General features: G+C 43.5%; 1 protein-coding gene across 1 annotated transcript in view; it reads right to left on the reverse strand.

Moving 5' to 3' along the window:
* lama2 (laminin, alpha 2) overlaps nt 1-24,429 on the reverse strand; it is a 582,487-nt gene that overhangs the window by 106,672 nt on the left and 451,386 nt on the right. The window contains exons 34-39 of the mRNA XM_078542125.1: nt 23,982-24,080; nt 23,429-23,540; nt 20,354-20,516; nt 6,189-6,399; nt 3,485-3,601; nt 1,442-1,602 (exon numbers count right to left, since the gene is read on the reverse strand). Coding sequence (XP_078398251.1) covers nt 1,442-1,602; nt 3,485-3,601; nt 6,189-6,399; nt 20,354-20,516; nt 23,429-23,540; nt 23,982-24,080 — 863 coding nt within the window. The remainder of the gene's footprint in view (nt 1-1,441; nt 1,603-3,484; nt 3,602-6,188; nt 6,400-20,353; nt 20,517-23,428; nt 23,541-23,981; nt 24,081-24,429) is intronic.

Consider the following 24,429-nt stretch of genomic DNA (forward strand, 5'->3'; position numbering starts at 1 on the left):
GGTGGGCTTCTGAAAAGACATGAAATCTCATCCACGGGCGGGATGAGGCTTCATGAAGTTATTAAAATTTGTATGAAATCTCTAAATAAAAGAAATTGACCTGTCCCACCTCATGTGATAGTGGCACGTGAGGGGACATGTCAGTAACTTTTTTTCTCATCTTTATTTAATGTTTCAAACCTGAGCTGATCTCCCTGAGGCAGCACTTTGCCTCAGGGAGGTCTGTGCGTTCTTTCGCAAGTTTGCGTGAAAGAGCACACTCCCAGCTCAGGGAATCTACCCCCCCCACCCCCGCCCGCACAGGGAGCGCACAGCGTTTACTGGCGGACATCACGCTGGGTGGGCCTTAATTGGCCCGCCCATGTAAAATGGCTGCACACCCCCGCACCCGCTCATCCCCCCACCGATGGGGGGAAAATGTTGCCCTCAGAGATATAAACTGATTTTTCTCTTGCTCAGGAAATTCAGACTAACGCGTTCTTTTCAAACTCATTTTGTAAAAAGGCTTTTGTTCCTCCAATTCTTGCCACTGGTGCATCTCGTCCCTTTTACCCACCACTGGAATTCCCTCCCTACACCTCTCTGTCACAGCATTGCTGCATCTCTCCCTTTAATATTTTCCTTAAAATCTACCTCATTTACCAAGCTGTTTTTCCACTCTCCCAATATTGCCTTCTTTGACTTGGCATCCATTTTAGTCTGGTTACATGGGCCAGACATTCAATTGCCCACGGAGTTAAACCCGGTGTGGGTGCAATTTGAAAATGGCAGTCCGAGAGGTTGCCTCAGGATCACGATGCCTCCGGGACAGTTTGGAATTTTAAAAGTGTTGGTGTGGGGAGAGGGAACTGGAAAACTGCTCGCCTCCAATTAAGCATGATAAGCTCCGTTAAGAGCTTGTTAAGTGGCTTGTCCAGAGGAGAGTGAGAGTTTTAATCTTTATTTTGGCGAACCTAAACAGTCTGGTGCACACCAGGGCCTAGCTGTTGGTTTCATTGTATGGACATCGAAAAGCTCATTTGACTTTGTGGAAGTCTGAATGTTGATGGGCCAACAAGCGCTGTCCCTTTTTCTGTGCTTGCATGGCCGCTTCCCTCCGTGTTCCAGCTTCTATCCTTCTGATGAGCTGCATGCAAGGCAGCAACAAGCCCCAACGTAGCTACCACCTGCCTCTGCTGATGATGCCAAGCTGCAGCTTCCACCTCCTAGGGGCATTCGGTGCCACTAATTGGGCACTAAGCTCACCTCCCGCCCAATCAGCCCATTTACTTTTTAAAATAGCGCGCCTTAGCAGCATACTTGGGACTCATGATTGGGATCCGGAATTCACCCGGGTGTTGGATTCCTGACCCCACTTTGAAAATCCGGCCCCGTTTCTCTGAAGCACTTTGACATGTTTTCCTATGCTAGAGGTCCTATATAAATATTGTCGTTAACTTACCCATCCAGGATTCCAGATGAGTCATTAAGTTCTGCAGCATGATACTCTGCACGAAGGACCAGTTCTGGAAGTTTCTCATCACGAATGCCAGTTGCAAGTGCATCCATTTTGTCTTTTAGCTCTGTAATTAATGGTTCCAGATGTTTTTGCTCTTCTAGTTCCTGTAAACCAGCAGAAAAATGTGCTTAAAGTAAACAATGGATAATTAGTTGTCACTTTTACTATTTGGCCAGAATTTTACGTCTCGCAGGGCAGGCATGCGCCCAACCCGTCCGGTCGTGAAATAATGCGAGATGATGTCAGGCAAGCATCCCGACATCATCGCACACTTGTGCGATATCTCACTCAGTGGGCACGTGCGGCAGTCGGAAGCACGCCCGCTGATAATTAAGCGAGCAATTAAGCCCATAAAGGAAGCAATTGAAAGCAATTTTTCATGGCCCATCCACTTTTACGGTTGGCGGACAGGCCAATTGGCCAGGCGGCCTTTATATTTTTGCTCGATCCAGAGAGGGGTGAAATCTCCATGGGGAAATAAAATCAAAAGAGATATCTGGGGACTGTTTTTTTTTATGAGGTATACTTTCAGGTGCTTGATTGTTCTGCATGGACATATTTTACAGCATTTTTGTTGTTTTGTTTATTATGTGGAGGTCTGCAGCTCCCTGAGGCAACTGTCTGCCTTCAGGGAACCCGCTGGAAGTGCTCACCAGCATCCGCGGTGGCATCGGCCCCTGCCCTCTTCCCGCCCCCACCGGCAGTGCTGAGTCTTTCTCAGCGCGTGTTTCACGCTGGCTGCCTGTTAATCGGCCAACCAGCATGAAATTGTGGTCAGGGGCCGATCGCAGTCGGGGGCCCGTTTCCCGTTTGTTCCCGAGCCCACTGATCGCGTGCGCCTGATAAGCGAAAAATTCAGGCCATTGTTTTTCTACATGCAGGAAACATCCAGATACATTTCACCATGAAAATTAAGTCAAAATGCACAGTGACAACTACAACTTAAGTAAATACTTGAGGCTTTACAGGATAGCTAGCAAAGTGGTTACTGAACTAGTGATCCAGAGGCCTGGACTAATCATTCAGCAAGATGAGTTCAGATTTGACAATGGCAGCTGGGGTATTGAAACTTAGTTAATTAAATGAATCTGGAATAATAATCTAGTATCAGTAATGGTATCTGTGCAACTGCCGAATTGTTGTAAAACCCCATCTGGTTCATTGGTGGCTTTTGGAGAAGGAAATCCGCTGTCCTTACCTGATCCGCCCTCTGTGACTCCAGATCCACAACAATGTGATTAACTCTCATCTTCCCTCTGGAATGACTCAGCAAGATACACAGTTTTCAAGAAGGCAGCTCACCTTCTCAAGGGCAGTTACAGATGGACAATAAATGCTGGCCTTGCCAGTGATGCATACATCCCATGAATGCATAAAATAAGGCATACAGTAGGCATACACATGTTTTACTGATTTATGAGGTCTGTACTATCAGCTTTCCTAAAGTTACTTTTGAAGAGTCAATCTTTTATATCTCTGGATCTAAATGTAAATCATTTTAATACATGGTATGACCATGCATTAATTACTCTCATTGTTTTCATTTGGAAATACAAATCTCTTCACACATTTACCACAAAATAGATCCCATCAAAAGGGCACTATATTGTACTGGAAGAATTATGCACCGGTCTGTACAGTATTGTTAAGTTATTCCTTGTTACCATGTTCATGGTTTAGGGCTGCAAATCAGAGGGAGTTGGAAGCAGTTATTTTGTCTAGGACTCCCCATGATGTGACATGAATGAAGAATGATACAGACAAGCTGGTACATAGCAATCCAGGATTCTGAGTCATAATTGTCATGGATAAGTCAGTATATCATATTGCAAGTTAAGTAATTTATCTTATCAACTGACTGATGGTGAGAAATTTCTGGATATTCTCCCCTAAATTGTTTATACTATGCATACATAATAACCATGCACTGCCATTATGCAACTAAGTTGCATTTATCATTATTAATTATCTTTTTTTTAAACTTACATCTAATCCCAAAGAGACTGCTTCCAAAAGTCGTTTAGCTTCAGCTACAAGGTAATGACCTTCATTAAGAATGTCTTCTGTGTCCTTCTTACTATCTTCAACTCCCTGTTTTCTTTTCTGAATTCGAATAATAAAAAGGAAGGAATCAGTTCTTACTATGTGAGCAAATACTTTCATTTTTTTATATAAATTTCAGTGCAGTAAGTCCTATTATGCATGGAACTAGTAACTACTGCAGCTGGAAAACAGTGCCTTGAATTTCAAAAATGTGGCAGTGCCATTCTCCAAACTCTCCAGTCTATCAGAACAGCACAAATAAATTATGTTCCTCATCTAGTAGGATAGGCTGAATTGACTGAATTTATTTAACTTTTAGTCTTCTACCGGTATAAGATACTTGTAAACTTATTTTCCTTCTCAGTTTTGGAAAGGAGATGAAATTGTTTTACTGTTCCAGAGCACTGTGCTAGAAACCTAAGTGTAGGCGTTCGAAGTTCTCGCTAAGCCCAAAACAAGGGCCACATTTGAACTGGTTGGGCAGAATTTTCCATGCCAGCTGGCATTGGGTGTGTTCGGCAGCGCAAGCAGACAATATGGTAAGAAGGCCAAAAATTCTTGTTTCACGACGTCATGAAATCTGTTTGCAATCGTCTGCTCTGCCTGTCAATGTTGGGCCGCGTTTCCCACCGTCGGACATTGGGAACCTCATTGTAATACATCTGCATATCATCATAACGCCAACCCGCCGGAATCATTTCCCCCATGCTGTATCATCCTAACATGTTGACATGATTGCATGCTGAGGTGTTTCACAACAGCATATATGCACTTGGCGGGCTGCACTTTAGTTGGGACTTCAAGGTTTGTTTGCCTACCTTGCTTCAGACAGCACTCGCAGTCATTAGTGCCAGGCTTTGCAGACAGCACCACATCACTTTTAAGGGGGAGCTCATGGGCAGGTCTCTATCTACTAGACCAGCCATAAAGGGTGGGTGGCTTTTCAATGGCTGCAGGGCTAGGGCTTGCTTGGGGAAGGGGGAGAAGTGGCCTCAGGCAAGGGAAGAGACTGCAGGGCAAGGGCTGTACTGGGGAAGGAGGGCATCCCAGAGTGTGTGTGGGGGCACATGTGTTCATCTGTGCAAGTGGCCTCAAGATGGTGAGGGCTGAGGAGGCAGTCTCCAGAGGAGATGAGGCCAGGTGGACACGTGAGGGCATGTGTGAGAGAGCAGGTGGTGATGTCCCTTGGGCTGGCAGTGAGTGAGGTGACAGTGAATGTGTGATGGGCTTGAGTGTGTGAGTTTAGAGTGATGAGATGGTTGCCCTACGCTAGTGGCATGGATGAAATTATTCACTCTCTATCTGCATTGGATGGCCAACCTCTTCTGTGTAGCATTGGCACTGATCACTACTGCCATCGCCTACCAAGCTGGAGTGGTAATGTTGCTGCCCCTCATGTGGCCAGAACGGGGGTAGAGGACATTACAGTGGGCCTCCATGGTGTCCAAAAGGCACACAGCGGATGCATCAGTAAACATGGAGGCTGCAGTCTTCTGCCTTTCAGGGCCATGTCTTCTTTGCAGCAATGCTGGGCTGGAAGCACTGAGAGGTGTGCGTGCAGTTATACTTTAAATGTGGCACTCAGCATGAGGAAGCGGCGAGGTGATGGTATGGTGGGCGAATCAGGGCCTGCCTGCCATCTAAATGCCTTGTTTCCCAGGAATGCATAATTAATACAGCAGGATTGGGACAATACGGCGTGAGAAGCCATCATTGCAGCAAGCGGATAAAGGATCGTTTTTCCTCCCGCTACCGCACTTAGTGCAAATCTGGGACGATTGTACCCGATATCTGTGGATACCATTATCCAGCCATATCACCAGTCATTTATCTGCAAAAATCATGTGGTCATTTCTGAACTGCCAAGACATTGTTCCTGTTACTCCAACAAACATTCAGAAGAATAATGCTTTTTTTCCCCCCAAAACTGAGATACACTGATTGCCATGATGGCAGGAAATCAGTGACAGGACAACAGAAATTACATCATATGTGCACTGAACCCTTTTATTTTAAAGAGCCAATGCATTCAAATCAAATTGGTCTAAAGTCCTTCAAATGTTGCTTCTTACAAATAGATCCAGGAGAGGAATTCTACCCTAAGGAATGAAATTCCAGTGGAACTGTACTTCCCATCGCTTCACGTCCACCCCAGTGCTGAACCATTTTCCAGGCACAGGGCTATCTGCATCCACATGGCAAGCTCCTGGAGGGATTCCTGCAATCAAGCATTACACCAATGCCTGCAAGGAAATTTTAGTGGTGCTAAACTGGGGACAAGAGTGGAACTGTAGCTCAGTAAAGGAACTGACACCTTCAGAAAACAATTAGAAGGGGAGCATAATGTAGGGGAAAAATAAAAGTCCAAATGAATCAATATGTAGCAACATAGTCACAACAGTAACTGCATTTATTTACTGCCTTTAATGTAGAAACTATCCAAAGATGCTTTGCCGTTGGGGGAGGGAGGAAGGGGTAGAAAAATTAAAGCTATGGATACCAACCATGGAGAGTAAGAGTAAATGACTAAAACCTTGGCTGAAATGATGGGATTGATGAGAAGATAATTAGAGGGCCAGAGGAAATTGTACAGATAGAAGGGGTTTAGGAAAGGAGTAGAACCAAGGTGGTTGAAATAATCGTTTACCTCCAATGCAGTCATATTTTTCTGATTAACAGCAGACAGGTGATTAGTCTGCTTGATTTTTTCTTGTGCTTCTTTCAATAGCTCTTGGGCTTCATCAAATTTGTCTTTGTAGTCAGCTAGTTTGTTCATGACCTCATCCTTCAACCCTCCAGTGGTCTTATGGGGATCGTCAAACATCTTTTTCACCTTCTCCAAAAGCGCACTGGCAGCCCTGAAGTCCAAAACCATTAAGATATAAATACAAAGAAGAAAGATTTGTACTTTATGACATAAATAAATAAGGGCTGATTTTCCTGTTTATTGTCTCAGGGAATACACATTTTTCCTAGGTGCAAAGTTTTTTTTGCTGGGTCTCTGCCAATTTTACATTGCCCCAGAATTTCCAGAGCTTCCCAATGGAAGTGAGGGGTGGGGGGTGGATCCATGACTTCAGTGTGCGCAGGCCCAGAATTGAAATGTAAATGAGATGAGAAGAGGTCTTCCTGGCCTCCCACTTCATTTTTTTCTGCTGTAATGTTTCCTGGATAGAGGTATCCAGTGAAACCTGGTCTGTCCCTCGATGCTAACCATAGGGTCTATGGGTGACTTGTGGCCAGCAAAAGACAGGAAGTTAAGTGGCATTTTCTATGTTATTCATCCATGACTCACACAAGTCCCACTTTCAGGATGTTTTTAGGGAATAGGAACTTTCTGCCTGCTGACCTATCCACCAAAAGCCCCCAATCCCTGATCCTTCTGTCACTGTAGGCCACATCAGGAAGGGAAGACCTGTACCAGGGGTGGTCCCAGAGCATGTACGTAGCTGCTGATATGAAATATTGTTGTGCTTGGTTGGAAGCAGTGGGCTCAGGGGATGCTGCTCTTCTACAGCACCAGGATGGGGGGGGTGGGGTTGTGAAGGGGAGTGGAAAATTGGCTGGTTGGTTTCAGTACTACCCATTTCTTTTCAGTTTCCAGAAATTTCCCATTTTAGAACAACTATCAACTTCACAAATCACAAGATAATTACAGGTGCAGAAGGCTATTTAGCCGATTTTAATTCATCCATTCATTGGATGCAGCAATTCCCCCCATTACTGCATCTGATAATTTCTTAAAGAATTCCAAGTTTCTCAAGGTTTTCACGTCCATTATTTCATATGGAAGTTCATTCCAAGGGTTGATTATTTGTCAGATGAAGAATTATTGATAGGAATCTTAAATTTATTTTTACTAGATTAGACTTGAGTTGCCCTCCTCTAAAAATTTAAGTAAAGGAATATTCCAAATTTGTCTATCCCACACTTGTCGAAGATCACCGATTAAATGCCTGCCTCTCTATGCTAAAAAGGTTTAAGTTTTTTCCAGACCTTTCTGTGTAACTCCATCCTCTGATGCTGGGGGAGGGGGGTGTTGGGTGGGATTTTTAACTTGTGGGTGCCTGAGTGGTGGAGTGCACCAATCGCTCGCCTGTGTCTGGAGTAAAGGCACCAAAACCGCACTGAGGCTGAGACCTCATTTAAATAGAAACGGTGAGCTGTGGGTATCTAAGGGCTGTCTCAATGCATCTTGCCCCATGAAGGCAGCACAACCAACAATAGGGTAATTCAGTGGGGGGTGGGGAGGCACAGGGGGAAAGAGATGTACACAGTTACAGAGGAAAAGCCTGGAGTGCCAGCACTCCTACTCCTCCTGACTCCACAGGAATACATTAAAACTTAATGTTTTGATGCCACTTCTGCTGTAGCTGATGTAAAACTGATCAGAGAGAGTATTAGTGTTTTGAAAAGTGCAAAATATATGTTTTGTTCACTTGAAGTTACCATATAGAATTGTACCAGTAGAGGGGGCTTGCAAGCAAAAACAGAGGCCAGAATTTTTCTGTCGGCGATTTGGGGGCGGGGCCCGCTCGCCGACATGAAAATGATGCAGGACGACGTCGGGAGGAACCCCCGACATCATCCCGCCCCATTTAAATATTCAGGAAGGCGGGCAGACAACGAAATCAACTGTCCGCCCGCCGACCTGTCAATGGCCAATTGAGGTCATTAACAGGATAATTAAGCCACTTAAAGGACCTGCCCATCCAACCTTAAGGTTGGCGGGCAGGCCAGGAGCCCCAGCGGGCTTCTGAAAAAACATGAAACCTCATCCACCGGCTGGATGAGATTTCATGTCTGTTTAAAAAATCTTTAATAAAGTTTTTGTCATATTTATTAATATGTCCCATCTCGTGTGACATTGGCACATGACGGGGACATGTTAATAATTATTTTATTATTCTATTTTTGAGGTTTATGAAACTTTCAGTGCTGTCCCTGAGACAGCACTTTGACAGTTGGGGAATTCCTCCCCCCCGCCCCCGCACAGGAAGCGCATAGCGCTTCCCATCGGGCAGCCCACTGGGCAGGCCTTAATTGGCCCGCCCACTCAAAATGGCAGCAGGGCCCGCTTCAGTGGCGGCGATCAGCTGCCCGCCCACCGCCAAGCTGGTTGAACTTGCCCGCCCATCGAGGGCTAAATTCTGCCCAGAAGCTGTTTTAAAGAAAGAAACCATGGTGCTGGTGCCCTTCACTTCTGATCTGTCTTTACTCCCAAGAACCTAACACTGGTAGTGAGGATAATGCATAATAAGAATATATGAACTTTTCTGGAGGATTTTGCATACTGTCTGCTGAGAAAACAGCATTTTCAGTTGCAGAAAGTTTCAGACTTAGAGGAACACTCAAGCTGTTTCAAAAGCTGTTCAGATCAAACAGGCAGGAAAGCTTTTAGAGAGAAGCTTCATCACTATTGCTGATGAAGGTAGCATTTTCTGTGCCCAATCTACTATGTATTGCTGTACATTTGGAACCATCATCTTCTTCCCATGTTGGCAAAAGCGGCTGTGACGTTTCAAAAGTGCTAGAGCAAGTTTTTCCATCACAGAGGATGAAAGGAAAAAGGCATCACTTCTCCACTAAGGTGGTGAAGAATTAGAAGACATTTTTGAAACACTTAGACCGAGCAAATTGACTATGACTCAGCTACAAAGGCACTAATGACCTGCTGAGTTTTTCCAGCAGTTTCTGTTTTTATTTCAGATTTCCAGCATCCGCAGTATTTTGCTTTTATTTTATGCTAACGTGTCATTTCACACCTAATAAAAACACATCATATGAAACAATGATCTACAAACACACGAAGCAATAGGCAAATGAGACAATTAACCAACATTGTACATGCTTGAGACAATTAGCAACCAAATGTGACTTTGGTAAAGTTGAACAGCTCAAAATGGAAATGAAAACACGAATCATCAAAGGTTGTCTTTCCTGTGTCACCAATGTGCCAGCAAGCACTGGAAAAAAATAGAAAGCACTCAGAACTGCTGGAGCTAGCAAAATCACTATCACTCTCAGAGTCCAGAGCTACTGAAGTTGAAGCTGCCAAAAATCACACTCTAAATTCAAATCCTGTGAACACTGTTCATCACTCACTTGACTGGAAACCACCTGCAAAGCAACAAAAGCAGTCTCACAGACAGATTTGTGACTTGTCCGAACAATGCTTCCATTGCTCACCACACCAGACAGAGTGTCCTGCTACTGGAAAACAATGCAAAGCCCATGGAAAACCCAACCACTTTGCTCGTGTTTGTTGCTCATCAGAAAAATCAAGTACGAAGACCGATACCAACGAAAGGGTGCCATGTATGTATACTGTAGCAACAGGCTGAGAGAATGTTTCCAAATTAAAGGCAAATGACCCTGATCATAATTTTGTCCTCTCTTTCTGTGACGGTGACCACTGACTGCTTCAACGTATATGCTCTCATAGATACAGGAGCATTTGTCAATGTCATAGGAGACAAAACGTTTAACAAACTTCAGGATTGCCCCACTCTCTGCAAACCAGGGAATACAAAAATTTTCCCTTACAACAGTAACAGACCTCTGAAAATTCATGGAACTTTTGAAACACCAATCTTATTTAAAGACACCAGAACGAAGGCTATATTTTATGTCATATCTGAAGAATGTGACATGCTTATGGGTTTTCATATGGCAAGAGATCTGCACGATTGCTGTCACATACTTGATTCCTATGCATACCAACAACATTCTTGAATTGTATGCTGATGGGTTCACTGGTATAGGCAAAGTGAAAGGTGTTAGATGCAAGTTACATGTTGATCCCAATGTGCCCCCAGTAGTGTATCAATGATGAAGAATACCATTTCATGTCAGAAGCAGACTGAGAAAGAACTTGAACAGTATTTGACCTAAATATTATTGTTTAGGGGATGAACCTACCATTTGGGCCTCACCCATACAAGTCGTCAAGAAACCCAAGAGCAAGAACCTGTGTTCTTTAGTTTAGAATCTGTGTTGACATGCAGACACCAAAGCAAGCAATATAATGGGAAAGACACTTGACATCGACAATTGATATCATAGAGAAAGTACAAGTTGCTAAACACCTAGCCTCTATGTAGGATACAATCAAATTGAGCTTCACGAGGCATCAAGATATCTTACAGTATTCTGCATTCACATTGGACTTTTTCATTACAAGAGGCTTAACTTTGGAGTCAATTCAGCAACTGAGGTATTTCAGCACATCAGTCAGTCTGCATTTCAAGGACTTGAAGGCATGCTGAACATCAGTGATGACGCCCTTATCTACAATGACATTGAGTGACACTTGAGACATGCCTACAACGTCTTAGAGAATGTAACCTCACCTTGAGCAAAGACAAGTGCTTGTTCAATGAAAGATGAAACAAGTTCTTCAGTCACGTGTTCAGTGTCGAAGGAGTATCACCCGATTCATGGAAATTTGAAGCCATTGCACAAATCATACAAAAGATCGTACAAAAGTGCTGGGAGTCCAGAGTCTGTGAGGAGTTATCATGTACTGGGGTTGCTTCATTTCTGACGTTGTTACATTATCTGGCCCTACCTACACGATCTGACAAAAGAGACTACAAAGTGGGAGTGGACTACATTACACAAACAAGCTGTACATCAGATCAAACAACAGTTGTCAGCAAGTTGCACAAATGCCTATTTTGACCCTGAGAAAACCACCCAGCCAGTTTTGGAAGCAAGCTCGGTTGGCTTAGGTGCAGTTCTTGTGCAAAAAGACAAGGCAGGGAAAGCATCAACTGTTGCGATGGCAAGCCAATTGCTAACACCCGTAGAGCAACGTTATTCACAAACAGAGAAAAGCATTCTCAATCCCATGGGATATCTTACACTTTCACCCCATTTGTATGGAAGCGATTTTGAAGTCACATCTGATCATAGGCCACAAGGGAGCTTATTCAACAATCTATACACTGTAGCAACCACCCATTTGAATACAGCATTGAATACTCAGCTACAAAAGCATGAGTTCCATGTTGAGTATAAACCAGGCAAGCTCAACTCAGCATCTTAACTATGTAAACCTAAATGCAGTGCCAAAGTCGCTATAACTAGCTGACATCAAAGCGGCAACAAAACAAGGTGAGGGGTTACAATTATGCAAGACAGCTATGAAATCATGAAACTGGAAAGATATGATCGAAAGAACATCTACAAATGAAGTCGCTCACATGCTACAAAGTCTTCACAATGTTCAAAATGAGCTCACTGTTCTCACTACCTCTGATCTCGTGTTACACAACAACTGCATTGTCATTCCACAATCATTGAAGGAATATGTTGTCGATATGGCACATGAAGATCACAGGGAATTGTCAACCCCTTAGGGAACAGGTATGAATCCCAGGAATTGAGCACATGATTGAACGCAAAATCAATCAATGTTTGTCATGTCAAGCAAGCATAATGTCAAATCTTCATCATTGACAACTACAGCAGATTCCCAGTTGTGGAAATAGTTACGTAAACTTCAACGGAAGCAGTCATACCAAAGTTTGAACCGATTTTCACATTGTTTGGAATCCCTCAAAAAGTGAGAAGTGACATTGTACCCCTATTCAACAGTGAGGAGTTCAGTAAATTTGAAAACTATCTAGGTTTCACTCAATGAAAAATCACACCAAATGGTCAAGAGTTAATGGAGAAGTCGATAAACTTATGACGACCTTCATTAAAGTAATATGCAGAGCTACAGCTGAGAGCAAGTCATGGACGCAGGAACTGTATCGTTTTCTTCACAATTACAGAGTGATTCCTCACTCGACTACTGGAAAGGCTCCAGCTACACTCATTTTGCACACCCTATGTCTTCCTGAGCTCCCCATGGAGCTGACGATCGATATGTATGTGAACATGATCATGAACAGAAGGATGGAATGAGAGTAAATCACAGAATCACAGTGCAGAAGAAGCCCTTCGGCCCATCGAGCCTGCACCGACATGTGAGAAACACCTGACCTACCTAGCTAATCTCATTTACCAGCACTTGGCCCATAGCCTTGAATATTATGACGTGCCAAGTGCTCATCCAGGTACTTTTTAAAGGATGTGAGGCAACCTGCCTCCACCATCCTCCCAGGCAGCGCATTCCAGACCGTCACCACCCTCTGGGTAAAAATGTTTTTCCTCACATCCCCCCTAAACCTCCTGCCCTTCACCTTGAACTTGTGTCCCCTCGTGACTGACCCTTCAACTAAGGGGAACAGCTGCTCCCTATCCACCCTGTCCATGCCCCTCATAATCTTGTACACCTCGATCAGGTCGCCCCTCAGTCTTCACTGCTCCAACAAAAACAACACCAGTCTATCCAGCCTCTCTTCCTAACTTAAATGTTTCATCCCAGGCAACATCCTGGTGAATCTCCTCTGCACCCCCTCCAGTGCAATCACATCCTTCCTATAATGTGGCGACCAGAACTGCACACAGTACTCCAGCTGTGGCCTCACCAAGGTTCTATGCAACTCCAACATGACCTCCTTACTTATGTAATCTATGCCTCAATTGATAAAGGCAAGTGTCCCAATGCCTTTTTCACCACCCCACTAACATGCGCCTCCACCTTCAGAGATCTATGGACACACACACCAAGGTCCCTTTGTTCCTCAGAACTTCCTAGTGTCATGCCATTCATTGAATACCTCCTTGTCAAATTACTCCTTCCAAAGTGTATCACCTCATACTTTTCAGGTTTTCAGGGTTCCATCTACCACTTATCAGCCCATTTGACCATCCCATCTATATCTTCCTGTAGCCCAAGACACTCAGTCTCCCTGTTAACTACCCGGCCAATCTTTGTGTCATCCGCAAACTTACTAATCCTACCCCCCACATAGTCATCAATACAGCAATACAGGAAATTTAGAGCTACTTCACTAAAGGCAGGAGATAAAGTACTTGTGAAAGGTAATGGTCATGTTGGAAAGGAAACAATCCCTTATGACATCCAGCCATATGTTGTGACCAACACATAAGGAGCAATGATCACATTGAGGATACCTCCCATCACATTGTGCAGCACTATCATTATGCTAAATCGGATAGATTTCACAACTCAAGGCGGGGCAACTGTGAGGTGCTATGGGCCATCAGCAGCAGCAGAATTGTACTCAATCACAATCTGTAACTTCATGGCCCAGCATATCCCCCACTCTACCATTACCACCAAGCCAGAGGATTGATCCTGGTTCAATGAAGAGAGCAGGAGGGCATGCCAGGAGCAGCATCAAGCTTACATAAAAAAGAGGTGTCAGCCTGGTGAAGCTATAACAAAGGACTACTTGTGTGCCAAACAGCATAAGTAGCAAGTGATAGACAGAGCTAACTGATTCCACAAAAAACGGATCAGATCTAAACTCTGCAGTCCGGCCACATCCAGTTGTGAATGATGGTGGGCAATTAAACAACACACTTGAGGATGCACAAATATGCCCATCCTCAATGATGGAGGAGCCTAGCACTTTTTTTTATTATTCATTCAGAGGATGTGGGCTTCGCTGGCAGGGCCAGCATTTATTGTCCATCCCTAGTTAACCTTGCGAAGGTGGTGGTGAGTTGCCTTTTTGAACCACTGCAGTCCATGTGTTGTAGGTACACCCACAGTGCTATTAGGGAGGGAGTTCCAGGGCTTTGACCCAGCAACCGTGAAGGAATGGCGATATTTCCAAGTCAGGCTGGTGAGTTACTTGGAGGGGAACTTCCAGTTGGTGGTATTCCCATCCATCTGCTGCCCTTGTCCTTCTAGATAGTAGTGGTTGTGGGTTTGGAAGGTGCTGTCAAAGGAATATTAGTGAATTTCTGCAGTGCATCCTGTAGATGGTGCACACTGTTGCATTTGGACATGGACTGCTTCAGTATTTGAGGAGTCGCAAATGGTGCTGAACATTGTGCAATCATCAATGAACATCCCCACTTCTGACCTTATGTTGGAAGGAAGGTCATTGATGAAGCAGTTGAAGATGGTTGGGCCAAGGACACTACCCTGAGGAACTCCTGCGGTGGAGGGAGTGAATGTTTGTGGATGTGGTACCTATCAATCGGGCTGCTTTGTCCTGCAGGATGTCAAGCTTCTTGAGTGTTGTGGGAGCTGCACTCATCCAGGCAAGTGGAGAGTATTCCATCACACTCCTGACCTGTGCCTTGTAGATGGTGGACGGGCTTTGGAGAGTCAGGAGGTGAGTTACTTGTCATCCGATTCCTAGCCTCTGTCCTGCTCTTGTAGCCACAGTATTTATATCACTAGTCCAGTTCAATTCCTGGTCAATGGTAACCCCCACGATGTTGATAGTGGGGGATTCAGTGATGGTAATGCCATTGAACATCAAGGGGCGATGGTTGTATTCTCTCTTGTTGGAGATGGTCATTGCCTGGCACTTGTGTGCTGCAAATGTTACTTGCCACTTGTCAGCCCAAGCCTAGATATTGTCCAGGTCTTGCTGCATTTGGACATGGACTGCTTCAGTACCTGAGGAGTCATGCATGGTGCCGAACATTGTGCAATCATCGGCGAACATCCCCACTTCTGACCTTATGTTGGAAGGAAGGTCATTGATGAAGCAGCTGAAGATGGTTGGGCCGAGGATACTACGCTGAGGAACTCCTGCAGTGACATCCTGAAGCTGAGATGACTGACCTGCGGAGGAATCCGAGATGGATCATCCACTCGGCACTTCTGGCTGAAGATTGTAGCAAATACTTCAGCCTTATCTTTTGCAATGATGTGCTGGCTCCTCCGTCATTGAGGATGTGGATGTTTGTGGAGCCTCTTCCTCCAGTAAGTTGTTTAATAGTTCACCACCATTTGCGACTGGATGTGGCAGGACTGCTGAGCTTAGATCTAATCCGTTTGTTGTGGGATCGCTTAGCCCTGTCTATCACTTGCTGCTTATCACTCCCTCCAGACGATGTACATCTGTGCCACCATCTCTGCTGGTGGGACAGGACATACCCAGGGATGGTGATGGTGGTGTCTGGGACATTATCTGTAATATATGACTCCGTGAGGATGACTATGTCAGGCTGTTGCTTCACTAGTCTGTGAGGCAGCTCTCCCAATCTTGGCACTAGCCCCCAGATGTTAGTAAGGAGGACTTTGCAGGGTCGACAGGGCTGAGATTGCCATTGTTGTTCCGGTGCCTAGGTCGATGCAGGGTGGTCCGTCCAGTTTCATTCCTTTTTTGTGACTTCGTAGCAGTATGATATAACTGAGTAGCTTGCTAGGCCATTTCAGAGGGCTTTTAAGAGTCAACCACATTGCTGAGGGTCTGGAGTCACATGAAGGTCAGACCGGGTAAGGACGACAGATTTCCTTCCCTAAAGGAAATTAGTGAACCAGATGGGTTTTTACAACAATCGACAATGGTTTCATGGTCATTATGAGACTTTTAGTTCCAGATTTTTGTTGAATTCAAATTCCACTATCTGCTGTGGAGAATTACCCTGGGTCTCTGGATTACTAGTCCAGTGACAATAGCATGATGCCATCACATCCCCTGATGCCTCCCCATCATGCAAAAGATGAAATAGAAGCATTTGCAAAAACCTTCAGTGGGAAGTGCCATCTCAGCCTCCTTCGGAGGTCCCCAGCATCACAGATGCCAGTCTTCAGCCAATTCGATTCACTCCACATGATATCAAGAAATGGCTGAAGGCACTGGGTACTGCAAAGGCTATGGGCCCTGACAATATTCTGGCAATAGTACTGAAGATTTGTGCTCCAGAACTTGCCGCACCTTAGCCAAGCTGTTCCAGTACAGCTACAGCACTGGTATCTACCCAGCTATATGGAAAATTGCCCAGGTATGTCCTGTACACAAAATGCAGGACAAATCCAACCTAGCCAATTACCGCCCCTTCAGTCAACTCTCAATCATCAGCAAAGTGATGGAAGGGGTCATCAACAGTGCCATCAAGCCTCACTTCCTTAGCAATCACCTGTCCACTGATGCTCAGTTTGGGGACACTCAGCTGCTGACTTCACTATAGCCTTGGTTCAAACATGGACAAAACAGCTGAGCTCCCGAGATGAGGTGAAAGTGACTGCCCTTGACATCAAGGCAGCATTTGATCGAGTGTGGCATCGAGGAGCCTTGCAAAACTGGAGTCAATGGAAATCAGGGGGAAAACTCTCCACTGGTTGGAGTCATACCAAGCACATAGGAAAATTGTTGTGGTTGTTGGAGGTCAATCATCTCAGTCCCAGGACATCACTGCAGGAGTTCCTCAGGGTAGTGTCCTTGGCCCAACCATCTTCAACTGCTTCATCAATGACCTTCCTTCCAACATAAGGTCAGAAGTGGGGATGTTCATTGATGATTGCACAATGTTCAGCACCATTTGCGACTCCTCAAATACTGAAGCAGTCCATGTCCAAATGCAACAAGACCTGGACAATATCCAGGCTTGGGCTGGCAAGTGGCAGGTAACATTCGCGCCAGGCAATGACCAACTTCAACAAGAGAGAATCCAACCATCACCCCTTGACATTCAATGGGATTACCATCACTGAATCCGGCACTATCAACATCTTAGGGGTTATCATTGACCAGAAACTGAATTGGACTAGCTATATAAACACTGTGGCTACAAGAGCAGGTCAGAGGCTAGGAATCCTGTGACAAGTAACTCACCTCCTTACTCCCCAAAGCCTGTCCACCATCTACAAGGCACAATTCAGGAGTATGATGGAATACTCTCAACTTGCCTGGATGATTGCAACCACAATGACACTCAAGAAGCTTCACAACATCCAGGACAATTCAGCCTGCTTGATTGACTTCCCATCCACAAACATTTACTCCCTCCACCACAGACACACATTGGCAGCAGTGTGTAACATCTACAAGATGCACCACAGGAACTCACCAAGGCTCTTTAGGCAGCACATTCCAAACTCACGACCACTACCATCTAGACTGACAAGGGCAGTGGACGCATGGGAACACCACCACCTAGAAGTTCGCCTCCAAGCCACTCACTATCCTGACTTGAAAATATATTGCTGTCCCTCCCGAACAGCACTTTTGGTGTACCTACACCACAGGTACTGCAGCTGTTCAAGAAGCCAGCTCACCACCACCTTCTCAAGGGCTATTAGGAGTGGGCAATAAATGTTGGCCCAGGCAGTAATGCCTACATCCTATGAATGAATTTATAAAAAATCACTGTTCAACACAGTCACAAATCATCACACAAATTCTTCAAAGCACTGAAAGCACCATTCATTATCATTGAATTTGTTTCCCACATTGAAAAACAGGCTGATTTGTCCTGGATGTTCTGAAGCTTCTTGAGTGCTGTTGGAGTGGCACTCATCCAGGCAAGTGAGATTATTCCACCACACTCCTGACTTGTAGATGGTGGGCAGGGTTTGGGAAGTCAGGAGGTGATTACTCACTACAGGAGCTGTTCTGGTGGGACGGGCTTCATTTGAACCATGCTGGGACCAGTGTCCTGTAGAATTGAATAACTAAGGCTGTAGGGAGTGCTTTAAACTAAACAGGGGAGGTAGGGTTCTGGAGAGGGAATATGTAGGCTTATAAAGCAAAAGATGTGGCAGCATTGCAGGGCAGCTATTTAGGTAATGATACCCAAAGTGTAACAGGAAGGGACAGAGTGTACAAACATAAAAAGAACAGCAGCAAATAGGGTCAAAGGGGGAAAAAATGGTAAAAAGAAAAATTAATGGCTCTTTACTTAAATGCACGTAGTATTCGGAACAAAATAAATGAATTAACGGCACAAATAGAGGTTAATTGGTATGATCTTATAGCCATTTTGGAGACATGATTACAAGGAAATCAAAGCTGGGAACTAAATATTCAGGGGTATGTGACTTTTCGAAAGGACAGGCAGGAAGGAAAGGGTGGTGTGGTAGCTTTGTTAGGATGAACTGGAATAAGTACAATAGCAAGAAAGGATCTTGGATCGGTAGATGTAAAATCCATATGGGTGGAGGTAAGGAATAACAAGGGGAAGAAGACACTGATGAGAGTAGTCTATAGTCACCCTAACAGTAGCTATACTGTAGGACAGAGAATAAATCAGGGGATAATGAGGGCATGTAAAAAAGGCAGTGCATTAATCATGGGTGACTTTAATCTTCATGTAAATTGGGAAAATCAAATTGGCAGAGGTAGCCATGAGCAAGAATTCATAGAGTGTAGTCGGGACAGTTTCCTCGAACAATATGCTGTGGATCCAACCACGGATCAGGCTATTTTGGAGCTGGTAATGTGTAATGAGGCAGGTTTAATAAATGATCTCAGAGTAAAAGATCCCCTGGGAAACAGTGACCATAACATGGTAGAATGTAGCATTCAGTTTGAGTGACCTGCTAGGCCGTTCAGCGTCAACCACATTGCTGTTAGTCTGGAGTCACGTGTAGGCCAGACCAGGTAAGGATAGCAGATTTCTTTTCCTAATGGGGGTTAGTCAGCCAAATGGGTTTTTACAACAATCAATAATATTTTCACGGTCACCATTACTGAGACTAACTTTATATTCCAAATTTTATTTACTGAATTTAAATTGCACCAGCTGCTATGGTGGGATTTGAACCCATATCCTCAGAGCATGAACCTGCGCTTCTGGAAAACTAGTCCAGTGACATTACCAGTATGCTACCCTCTTCCCTACTCCTACTTTGAATATTTTTGAGGAATAATCATTCAGAATATTAAGTATTTTGTGCTTGTCTGCACTTATAAGCCCATTTGCTTATTTTATGGTTCACACCTCTTCCAGGACTGTCCTCTTGCTGTTGTGGTACTGAAAAAATGTTGTTACATTCTACATCAGCTGCTTTGATATTTTCAATGCCCCTTTCGACCCTGTGTTCACCTGATTTTGCTTGTTCTTTTATTCATCCCAATGAGTCACTTCATCTTTTTCTCTCCAGGATTTGCAATTTGCCATCACTATTTTACTTAAAATCGATGTAATAAATTATTATTGTACTGTTGGTTGAAATCTTAATGTTACAATTCATATTTTGATTTCTTACCGAAGAAAATACTAAGTATTGAACTGAGATATAGGGCAGAACTTTGCCGTCGGCGAGCAGGGGGCGGGGCCCGCTCGCCGATGCATAAAATTATGCGGGATGACGTTGGGCGGAACCCCCGACGTCATCCCGTCCCATTTAAATTTTCAGGAAGGTGGGGGTGCAGCAAAATCAACTGCGGGCCCGCCGACCTGTCAATGGCCAATTGAGGCCATTAACAGGATCATTTAAACAATTAAAGGACCTGCCTGTCCAACCTTAAGGTTGGTGGGCAGGCCAAGAGCCCCAGCGACAAATAGAAAAAACATGAAACCTCATCCACTGGCGGGATGAGGTTTCATGCAGGGTTTTAAAAATTTAATAAAGTTATTATGTAAATTATGCACATGTCCCATCTCATGTGACATTATCACACGAGGGGGACATGTTAGGGAATTTTATTTTCTATTTTTAATATTTTTCAACGTGGAAGCGATCTCCCTGAGGCAGCACTTAACCTCAGGAAGATGTGTGCTCTTTCATGCGTATGCGCGAAAGAGCGCACTCTCGCTTTTGGGGAATCCCCCCCACCTTGCACAGGAAGCGCATAGCGTTTCCTGCCGAAGGTCACGCTGGGCGGGCTTTAATTGGCCCGCCCATGTAAAATGGTGGCGCGGCCCGCTTCTCTGGCGGGGATCGGCTACCTGCCCGCTGGGGATTGGGTCGGGCCCGCCCACCCGACAGGCAGAAAGTTCTGCCCATAGTATGTGAAGAATAAAAAGACTTAAACCACGTACTCAAGTTCATCTTCAGCCATTTCTTCGTGTTTTTCAAATGATCTCTCACGCAGCTCTGCCATCATCTTTTCTATATGCTTTTGCATGTATTGCAGATTTTTCTCTGTAACCCCATCTTTGATTCTCAGTGTTTCATTTAATTTTTTAGTTTTTTCTTTTAAATCTGGAAAAACAAACAAAAGGAGCCAATTTCAAAATATAAAATTCCAATACAGTCCAAGATTTTCATTTATATAAGATTTCATTATAATGTCTCTCAGAAATGTGAAAAGTATTTCACCCAAATGAATCATTTTGGAAAGCAGTTATGATTTTCTCAGTGTAATTTTGCATACATCATAAAAACATTGGCCAAAAGAAAAATACAAGAGAATTCCCCGCTCTTCTTGAATTGTGCCATGCACCTTTATCATTTATCTACCACCAGAATAAAAAAATTGGATGTCATCATCACCTCATCAGAAAGGCAGCCCCTCCAACAATTAAGTACTCTCTCAGAATCTGCACTACTACTTTATCTAGGCTACCCTAGATTATTTGTTTGAATGCATAATCGTCTAACTTAGATTAGTTACCATTTGAGACAAATTGCCACAACAGGGATAATTTCACAGAATTGTGATCTCTCTGGCATGCCAAGAGCACATACCAGAAATTTGCATGCAGGCTCCCATAATATTTTGTTGATTGATTTTATTGGATAGAAAATTATGGGGCACACCTGCCTGCATTCCTGATAATTCACCTCCAGTGAGCCAGTATTCCCACATATTTACAACATTTTGTAAATTTGGCCTTAATATCTTTGTTTATGTCTAATTATAAGCACAGTGGTGCTGAGTTCATACTTATTAATTACTCTCTGATTTGATAACAGAAATGACTATTTGATGATTTTACTTTTAATCTTAAGGATGTGTGAAACTCAAATCTGAAGCCTTAATTATACAAAATATTAACAATCCTCATGTTGCTGCACTGAATGAGACTTCACAGAATGCACACAATTGATATTGGAATAAATTGCTTTCTCCTAATTGTTAATTGACACATGTGGGCTGCGTTTCTATATAATGTAACTATATAATTGTGCCACTTGCTGTAAAAAATGCGCTGACATCAGCTGGAAAAGTGCCACCACTGCAAATACTTGTGCCTACACTTGTCATTCCTTCATTAAGATACTTCAAATTGGGTCAAGATCTTGCACCAGGATCTGGCTGGTGTAAAAGGGGTAGAAATAACATCCTAGCACACACAACCTCTAGTTTTTCTAAAATGTTCATGGAGACATAAATGTGGGGCAAAAAAAGACTGAAAATTAAATGCATTATTGTCAATTGGCATAAAAGAGAAAAACAATGATGTTGGTAATAAATGTTAAACAAAATTTTACCAACCAATCAACTTTACACAAATAAATAGGTCTGAACAGCAGCCTGGAGTGTGCATAAGGCTTGGAAGACTCCAATAAATAGAAATGTCATTGTCATGGTCTGAAGATTTTCAACATGTGGAGCTGGATTTTCATGGAGGAGCCAGGATGGCTGAGTCTGGAAGCTTAATGACTCAGCAGACCCATCACATATAAAAATGATCCCATTTGCCATATTTCCATTTTGGGGAGGCAGAGGTGGAATAGTGTCTGGCTTGCTACCACTGGGAGAGCCCAAAGGTGGCTGTGAAGGCAGTTGAGTGCCCAAGAGGGATCATTAGAAGGCCCACCTCGGTTCTCTGGGCCCTTGGTCTAGTTGTATTAAAGACTATTAAGCCCTCTAGCTCTCACCCCTCACATTCCTGCACCCCAACATCCCCATATGCTCCCACCACCCCCCAATGTCCCCACCCACTCCCATGTGCCCTCCATGACCCGATACCCCTCAATACCCTCATCATATTGCCCAATTCCTATGCCTCCATGCGCTTTCATGTCCACATGCTCCCTCATTCCATCACTGACTCCATTAAAGAATCTTGAGACTCAGCCAAGCATTCATAATGAGGCCATCTGTAGAAACAGATGTCTGACCACCTTTTTTGATACAGTTGCCAGATGGCCTCGTTTTGAATGATTTGTTAATTTCCAAGACTCACTAATGGTATCAGCCCAGCAAGAAATCTGTTTAGATAGCTTGACGGGAGTGTTAGCTTTGATTGGCTTACATATTTATGAGGTTATAATAAATTATTCTTTCTTTGATGTGGCATTTCAATGTCTGCATGTTTATTTAGAGAAGCTTAAAAGGTGTGAAGTGAGGTAAAACTTCTGTTATTGATCTTATGAATGGCTGTGAATGATACTTTGGTAAGGTTGTAAGAGTAGCAATTTTTTTCAAAGGAGATCTTTTTGGGTGCTTTTTTAATTAATGAAAATTTCAAACACTTCTTACTGTTATTATATGACTCATTGGTTATGTACATAGTGCACAGGGGGTGAATAGGTATGGAGAATGTGGGGTGGTGCATGGAAGAGGTATGGGGGCAATGGAAGGCATTTGGAAGGGACATGGGGAATATGAGGACATGGAAGGAGCATGGGGGTTATGAGGGGGCATGGGGGTTATGGGTGTGCATGGAGGGCCAAGGAGGCATGGAAAGGGCATGGGGGATATGAAGGGGCATAGAGGGGAATGGGATTATGAGTGGCCATACCTGTCAAAAGGTTCTCAGATCCAGCCTATGGTCCATGACTACTCTGAGAAGCTGTGAACCATGAGTCCTTGACAAGCTGGACAGACTCCACAACAATTGTGGGAATGGGATGAGATGCCTACCCCTACAATGGAGCCAACCCGGTAGGGAGTGCAGAATGTGGGCTGGCTATCTGCGTACTTATCCCGGGGCCAGCAAAAATTGCCAGAAACAGGAATGGAGTGGGAATCCCAGAATCGGGTCCCACCCGGTATCTCTAAAGTCCTGTGGAGTTGACTCTGTAAAAAATCCAGGCTATAGGTACCTATCATGTTATGTGAAATTAAAATACTATCAAAAGTCAAGGATCACAGCAAGTGATGTCCAGAGCATGACCACGAAAAAGCATCCTCATGATATTAATATAAATGTGGTGATGTCTACCTTGAGAAGCCAACACAGTATATCTGATGGAATTTTCTAACTCCATTGCTCGTTTGTAAGTCTTCTCGGTGTCCTTATCAGTTTGCTCACCATCTGCTGAAACTTTTGTTGTCTAATTTTAATATAAAAATAATTCAGTTAAAAATGATTTGGCCAACAAAAAGGGTTTGAATTAATATTATTTAAAGTTAATTTGTAAATATACTTGTCAAATTTAAAACATATTCAACAATTTATAATAATAGAAGCAAAATGCTTTAGTTCACTGTAAAACTCTTGAAACTATTACAACAGTAATTTTTAGTCTATTACTATACATTTAATCCTTGTTTTTATTTATTTAAAGTATTTCATAATTTATAATAAAATGTTCACAAATACAATAAACATTTATTTACTATATAAGTGTTTTATCACAAAAGGTGAAAATATTAAATAAATCCTCTAAAACTAAATGCATTGTATGTGCTGAAATCGGGTTTTACCAAGCAGAAATTTTAAGCATTCATCTATATTTTGCTGTTAAGCCTGCATTACTGTATCTATCCCTTACCCTGTTCAGTAATTCATCCATCTCTGTGATTAAGGTATCCAGGTTACTATCAGCCAGCTGTAGAAGTCTCTCTGGTGCTCTCTGAGGTGACATTAGGTACTGCAGATATATGAACAAATTCATTAATTACAAGAAATATTCAAAGTAAGCACATAAAGCACTGAAATATATAACTCACGAGTTTGCATCTTTGTTCATTTGAAACACAATTAGTATATAAAAGACAAATGAACATTTTGTATTTTGCACAGTTGAACTTGCATTCACTGCACAACACACCAAAGTTATCAAATGTAAAACATTATGCCAGCTACTATGAATAGCATAAAAGCAAAAAACTGTTTCAATCCCTTCCCCCCACCCCACCCCCACTAGGGCTATCTGTACCTTTATTATCACATTCCTTAGATAATATCACCAGCTTCAACACCTCTTTGTCCTTTTGTCT

Source organism: Cetorhinus maximus, chromosome 5 (assembly GCF_964194155.1).
Source record: "Cetorhinus maximus chromosome 5, sCetMax3.hap1.1, whole genome shotgun sequence".
NCBI classification, from domain to species: domain Eukaryota; kingdom Metazoa; phylum Chordata; class Chondrichthyes; order Lamniformes; family Cetorhinidae; genus Cetorhinus; species Cetorhinus maximus.